This window comes from Tupaia chinensis, unplaced genomic scaffold (assembly GCF_000334495.1).
Source record: "Tupaia chinensis unplaced genomic scaffold, TupChi_1.0 Scaffold000020_1, whole genome shotgun sequence".
Taxonomy (NCBI): Eukaryota; Metazoa; Chordata; class Mammalia; order Scandentia; family Tupaiidae; genus Tupaia; species Tupaia belangeri.
The window spans coordinates 454,823-461,752 of record NW_006159450.1 but is presented as its reverse complement, the minus strand read 5'-3'; the positions used below and the strand labels follow the sequence as shown (position 1 = coordinate 461,752).

Here is a 6,930-nt window from a genome sequence, read left to right as displayed (position 1 = left end):
CCCCCACAGCGGGGCAGGCCACCCACAGCCGAGCCGGCTTCTGCCACCCAGGCCTTGGGCTCCGTGCTGTGGGACTCAGGGCTGGGCTTGCTTGGCAGGTGCCCCGGGGCCCCAACCGGTGCTGTGGGACTCAGGGCTGGCCTTGCTTGGCAGGCGCCCAGGTGCCCACACCCGCCACATCCTCCACCCCAGGGCACTTCTCCGTCAAGATCTTGCCTACGGAGTCATACCTGGAGAGTGGCCTGCCTCATCATGGGCCGCGGCCCTGCAGCTGGAGTATGTTACCTCGGAAGACCCTCGGTAGCCTCCAAAGGGGCCAGAAGACTCCCAGTTCGGCCCCAGCCTCTGTCAGCACCCTGGTCCCATCGGTGGGGGAGCCTGCCCTGCTGGAAGTCGGCCGGCTCCAGCCATGGGACAAGCACCGGGCGGAAAGTGCAGAGCAGGCCCTGTGCAGGGCTGCCCTGTCCAGCCTGGCAGAGCCAGCAGCCACACACCCCACACTGGACACAGCCTGCCACTGCCCCTCTGGGGAGGCCGCACAGCTGGAAGCCGGCACCCTGCCCACGGCCCTGCAGACCACAGTGGATGACCAAGCCGAGGTGTGAAGAGGGGCTTGGCGTGTCCTCTCCGGTTCCAGGGCACCAGGAGCCACGAGCTACAGCACCCTCCCCTCCCACCTGCAGAGCCAGCCCAGTGCCAGGTGAGCAGCACCCAGGACGGCACGGGGCGTGCCGCGCACTGATGGGTCTTCCCCAGCCTGGCACGGCTTCTGTCTAAGCGCAGAGATGGGCGGCAGCTCTGGCTGTGTAGACGGATGAGCGTGCTCCACACTCTCCATTGCTGGGGGTTTTCTCGCCTCTGAGCTGTCCTGGGGAACGGGTTCAAAGCGGACTTAGTGTGGCCCTCCCTCCTGTTGAGCAGTTATGTTGGCAACGGTATGACTTAAATGGTTTTAAGGAGCTTTTTCAGTATTTTTATAGGGAATAAATACAAATTAGTTTTAATGGCGACAAATTGGAAATCTGTCACAGTAAATTGCAGTTGATCCCTCATCTGAACACAGGGTGAGCTCGTAGGGAGAGCTGCCCTTGGCCGTAGGTGACTGCCTACCTGCATGGGGGGCTGCCAGGGCTGTCCCACCTCGTTCCTGCCCCTCCCGAGCTGCCTCAGGCTCAGGACAGTGGCCTCTCCAAGGAGCTCAAAGTCCCCTGGGAATCAGGCATGCATCTGGGCCTCCAGAATGGCTCCCAAGCCCGCCCCGCTCTGGCAACTCTCCAACTCTGCAAAGCCTCCTGGGTCGCCAGGGGTGCTTGCTCTCTCTCTCTCTCTCTGTCTCTCTTTCTGTCTGGCGAGTACATGTGCCCTCTGGCAGTTAAAAAGTAGGAAGATGCAGAGCTGGCAGGTACACACTGGTTAAGGCACTGGACGCCCACATGTCCAACCGCAGTTTGAGTCCTGGAGGTGGCAGTTTAAAAACCACACTGGGCACATGTGTGTGTGTGTGTTCCTCAAATCCTGAGAGGAGAATGGAGGAGAAGGGATTGCAGTGTGGCCATCCCCACTGGGAGGACAGCCTCACTTTCCCTCTGTCTGTCTCTGTCTCTATTCAGCAAGGGCATGCACCCTATGTCAAAAAAACCAAAAAAAAAAAAAAAAAAAAAAAAGGAAGAGTGGAATTTTTTTTTTTAAAATATATAACGTCATGAGTGTTGGTGGCCCCAGCCGATAGGATGGTACTGGACTCCCACATAGCCAACTGCGGTTTGACTCCTAGACCTGGAGGCTTGCTTTCTCACATTCCCCTCCTCTCTCTATTTCTCTCTGGTGAGTGTACATGCTCTATATAAAAATTTAAAAATAATAATAAATAATATTAAATAACTCTTCTTTTTTGGGGGGAGAGGTTTTGGCTATAGGGTGCGTGCACTCGCCAGAAAGACAGAGACAGAGAGACAGAAAGCGAGAAATCACCCCCCCCCCAGGGGGGATGGCCATGCCACAATCCCTTCTCCTCCATTCTCCTCTCGGGATCTTGAGCACGCACGCACACGCGCCTGGCATGAGTTTAAGCTGCCGGGTCCACGACTCGAACCATGGTCGACTACATGGGAGTCCAGTGACATAGCCATTACGCTAACTGCTGGTCTTAAATAATTCTTTTAAAAATTATTTATTTATGGGAACCAGCAGTTAGCGTAATGGCTATGTCACTGGACTACCATGTAGTCGACAGCGGTTCGCGTCCCAGACCCAGCGGCTTGAAACTCACGCCAGGCGTGTGTGCGTGCGTGCCCAAGACCCGAGAGGAGAATGGAGGAGAAGGGATTGCGGCGTGACCATCCCCTCTGGGGGGTGATTTCTCGCTTTCTGTCTCTCTGTCTCTGTCTGTCTGGCGAGCGCACGCACCCTATAGCGAAAAAAAACTCTCCCCCCCAAAAAATATATATTTATTTATTTATTATTTTTAGTAGTAGTAGTATTCAGTTTTACCAGATAGAGAGGGAGAGTAATAGTGAGAAAGCAAGCTACCAGATCTAGGACTTAAACCTTGGTGGTCAGCCATGTGGGGGTCCAGTGCCCTTAACTACCACACTATCTGCTGGCCCCAATAAAATTAAATAATTCTTCATAAACCATATTAAGGAGTCGTAATAAGTATATGTGATTACAGCACACACAGAGGCGCATGCCTACCTATGTGTAGACATGAATGCACGGAAACAGACACACGTACATAACTACATATGAAGTTGAACACACACATGTTACATGCATGTGTGTATATGGTACGCACATATTCTGGTGTTCTCTCTCATATGTACATGCACTCACACTTTTACACATGCACACTCACATACTTGCACAATCCACACATGCATGTGCACACACAAGTACACATGTGCACCCACATGTCCTCACAGATGTTTGTCTGAGCCACCAAGGACCCATGGAACTCACTGGTGACCTGCCTCAGCTGCACCCTGAACTTTCCTAGGGTCCCACATGCATCACCTCACTGACCACCCACTCCAAGACCGCACACAGCAAGCTGGAGTATGTTCTTAGCCTGGGGCTTCCTGGGGTGCTGACCAGGTGCCTGCAGTGGGTTGCACTTTCACACAGGCCTCATGCTGGGGGCTGTCCTGTGGCAGGCTCCTAGGAAACTGGGGTGCTGGAGCATATTGGCTGAGCACCCCTGACTGAGCTCTGGGACCAGCACCCTAAACTCTCTGCTGCCTGTGCTGGGTTCTGCCCTGGGTGGAAGCTGAGCAGAAGCCAGCAGCCACACTCACTGAGACTGGGGGTGCCACAGCAGAGCCAGGGGTGGGACACTACCAACCAAATATGAGTTGGAGCAACTTTAGAGAATAGGCTGTGTGTGGCTCATGGCTCAGCATCTGGGGAGGGTCTTCTTTCTGTAACATGAAATGTCATGTGTCTCTGATCTGGTCCCATCCTAATCACCCCCCAAAAGCTCCAACTCTTAATCCCATAGCCAGATCAAGTTTTGGTCCTCTCAATACATTTATGCTGGCTCGCCTAATTATAACCTATGACACATTCAAACCATAGCGTTCTTCCCTGACACTCAAAATTCATGCGCTTCTCTCATACAAAACATATCCAATGGTCTTAACTTGTTCCCACACCAACCCAAAGTCCCAGTCCCAAGTTTCACCTGGGACTCAAGACAAATTCCTTCCAGCAGTGAACCTGTGAAATACAGATGAATCACACACTCCCAACATGCAATGGCGGGATAGGCACTAGGTAGATGATCCCACTCCACAGAAGAAGCAACATCAAGTCTGAGCCCAGCAGGGGAGACGTTCAGTGCTGGCACTCAACATGAACTTTTACTCCCTGTACCACTTCTTGAGTGCACTCGGGGGTGTGGGCCCCAAAATGTTGGCAGTGTTGCGCTCATAGCAACCTGTTGAGAAGCCCACACAGGTTGGGAGCATACCTGCAGATTCTTTTGGGCTGGTGTTGCATGGTGGCTTTACAACCTCAGATTTCTGCTCAGCATTGCCTTAGTGGAGGCCCTCTACAGTGGCTTTACCCAGTTACAGGTCTCTACCTAGGCTCACATTGTCTAACACATCCTTTGAAATCTAGGTGGAGACCACCACTCCTCTGCAGCTCTTGAATTCTACAAGCCTGCAGAATTACCTACATGTACATGCCACTGATGTTGGATGCTTGTACACTTCAGAGTAGTGGCCCCAAGAGCAGGTCAAGCCACACCTAGGGTCGTTTGAACTACAACTGAGGCCAAGAAATGCTTTTATAGGGCCTGGGGAGTTCTGAGGAAGCTCAGGACTATGTGGCCTCCCCAGTTAGTTCAAGCCATTCTGCTGCTCTGGGCCTGAGATGGGTGGGGTGGCCTTGAAGGTCTCTGAGTGCCCTCAGGGCTTTTCCATACAGTCTTTCTGTTTATCACTCAGAACATTTCCAGCAATACTGATCTCCTCAGCGGCCTGTTCCTCAACCAGCTTTAGTGTTCTCTGCAAACATGGTTTTTCATTCTTTAGATGATCAGGCTGTAAACTTTCCAAATCCTTCTGCTCTACTTCCCTTGTCATTGCAAATTCTGTCTTTAAGTCATCATTTATCTTTCTAAAAGCAACCACATAGCTCCTTCTATATTTTCCTTTGAAAATTTCACCTCCAAATATCCATCACTCTTAAATTTGGCATTCCACAAACCTTAGTGCATGACACAATGCAGCCAAATTCACAATATTATAACAAGGATGAACTTTTCTCCAAGTTACAATAAGCTATTCCTCATTTTCATCTGTGATCTTGTCAGAATGGACCTTTTATCCCCTTTCTTTTAGATTTTTACCATAGAGTGTGTGTACCTTCTGGAGAGGAACAGAAAGACAAAGTGAAAAATCAAACTGCTATCCCTTCACCTCCATTTCTTAGGTTTAATTATTTAATTAAATTATCATTCTTCAACTTGATCAGAGAGAGACAGAGAGAGAGAGAGCAAAGACAAGCCACCAGGTTCAGGACTCGAACCATAGTCAACCATGTGGGAGTCCAGCATCTTAACCACCATGCCACCTGCCAGTCCCCCTTCACCTCTATTCTTCTGCGCTTTGGGGCATGCATGCACACACACCTGGTGTACGTTTCCAACTGCCAGGTCTAGGACTCAAACCGTGGAGTTAGCTATGTGAGGTCCAGTGTTGTAACCACTACACCCCCTGGCAACCCCAGAATTACTTTTATTGTTCATATTTCTATCAGTATCCTAGTCACAGCTGCTTAATCAATCTCTAAGAGGTTCCAGACTCTCCCTGCTTTTTCTTCTTGTGGCCCTCTGCCACACACCCTTAATGTGTTCTAAGCTTTTCCTGTCTTGCTCCTCCAAACTTTCCCAGTCCCAGAGCTATGTCCACATTTTCACGTTGTCATTATTAACACTCCCCTCCTGGCATCAGTCTTCTGTTTTAGTCTGCTGCTGCCAATAACAGAACACATGATCTGGGGTAATTTGTAGAAGTACAGGCTTATGCAGCTCACGATTGGGAGTCTGAGAGAATGGCGCATCTGGGGTGACTTTGTCATGTGGCAGAGGGCAGGAGCGTGCAGGGCAGGGAATGGCTCTGTCTACTCTATTTTTCAGGACCCAGTCATGGGCTTGGCACCCTGACCCTCCTCCAGTATCAGAGCTCTCAACACCGTCAGCCAGTCGTCTCCAACCTCTCAACATCATCACAGTGGCCCCGCAGATTGGAGGGGGAATGGAGGGGGTCCTGCATCAGCTGGGGGTGAGGCGGTCTTTTCACCAGAAGGGGGGCTGTGTCTCTCAGCAGCCTGGGAAGGCCTTTTCCAGGGAGGCCAGGTGGATGGAGTCTTCCTGCAACCCACATCTCAGCAGCTAGTCCCTGTCACCCCCAGCCCAGAACATTCTGCAGCATCTATTACTGAAGGCTGGAGGGCCCTGCTCAGCCTCTAAACACCGTCTGCCACCACAGAGCTCCCAGGTGGGAATCGCTCAGATGTCCCTGTGAAAGGAGAGACGAGAGGGGGCCACGGGGTTGAGCCTCACACGGGTACTGAGGCCCAACTGGTCCGAGGAAGAATGAAGGCTTAAGCTGGGGCTGTACCCCCACGACCACACGGGCTCTGGGAGACCCACCGCCATGGAAAGGGCGGAGTGAGCGGGAGCCCAGTGCGCAGGCTGTTTGCGGTGGGCGGGTCAGACCTGACCAAACCGAGGCCTCCTCCGGGGCAGCTTACATACCCCGTACCCTGGGAGCGGAGCCGCAACCCAAGCCGAAGGGCGCGGCGGCCGTGCTGCTGCCTACGAGGCACCGCTCCCGGCATGAACCTGCCGCCCAGCCGACGCCCGGCCTCGGTGCCCCACACTCGCCGCGCCCTCCAGGGGTCCGAACCCACCTGGTCGCACCCTCTGCGGCTCCTGGAAGAAGAGGGCGCGGCCGAGCTCCTCCGGCCTCGTTCCCATGCCCCGCACCCCCGCAGGCTGCAGTCGCCCCGTTTACCCGCCACCGCCGCGCATATCCACGCGCATCCTGGGGCCGCGGAGGCGGGAGTGCGGCCTCCCAGGGGCCCGGAGGGCCAGGCGCGGACTTCCAGGCTCCCTGCGGGGTGGCAGAGCGCCTCGGACAGATCCGCCCCGGTCCGCCCCGCGGGGCTCCTCCCCGTTCCCACTACGCCCCGGCGGGCGGGTCGCCCCGTTTACCCGCCACCGCCGCGCATATCCACGCGCATCCTGGGGCCGCGGAGGCGGGAGTGCGGCCTCCCAGGGGCCCGGAGGGCCAGGCGCGGACTTCCAGGCTCCCTGCGGGGTGGCAGAGCGCCTCGGACAGATCCGCCCCGGTCCGCCCCGCGGGGCTCCTCCCCGTTCCCACTACGCCCCGGCGGGCGGGCGCTGAACTCAGCCGGCCCTTC

General features: G+C 54.4%; 2 protein-coding genes across 2 annotated transcripts in view; both read left to right on the top strand.

Annotated features, from left to right (window-relative positions):
* Positions 1 to 621, top strand: part of LOC102468219 (putative palmitoyltransferase ZDHHC11) — a 54,303-nt gene extending 53,682 nt beyond the window's left edge. The window contains exon 15 of the mRNA XM_006140128.2: positions 154 to 621. Within this exon, the coding sequence (XP_006140190.1) occupies positions 154 to 605 (452 nt within the window). The 3' untranslated portion in view covers positions 606 to 621. The remainder of the gene's footprint in view (positions 1 to 153) is intronic.
* Positions 622 to 649: 28 nt separating this feature from the next.
* TPPP (tubulin polymerization promoting protein) overlaps positions 650 to 6,930 on the top strand; it is a 30,103-nt gene continuing 23,822 nt past the window's right edge. Inside the window, exon 1 of the mRNA XM_006140115.3 lies at positions 650 to 700. The gene's annotated coding sequence lies outside the window, so the exon portion shown is untranslated. The remainder of the gene's footprint in view (positions 701 to 6,930) is intronic.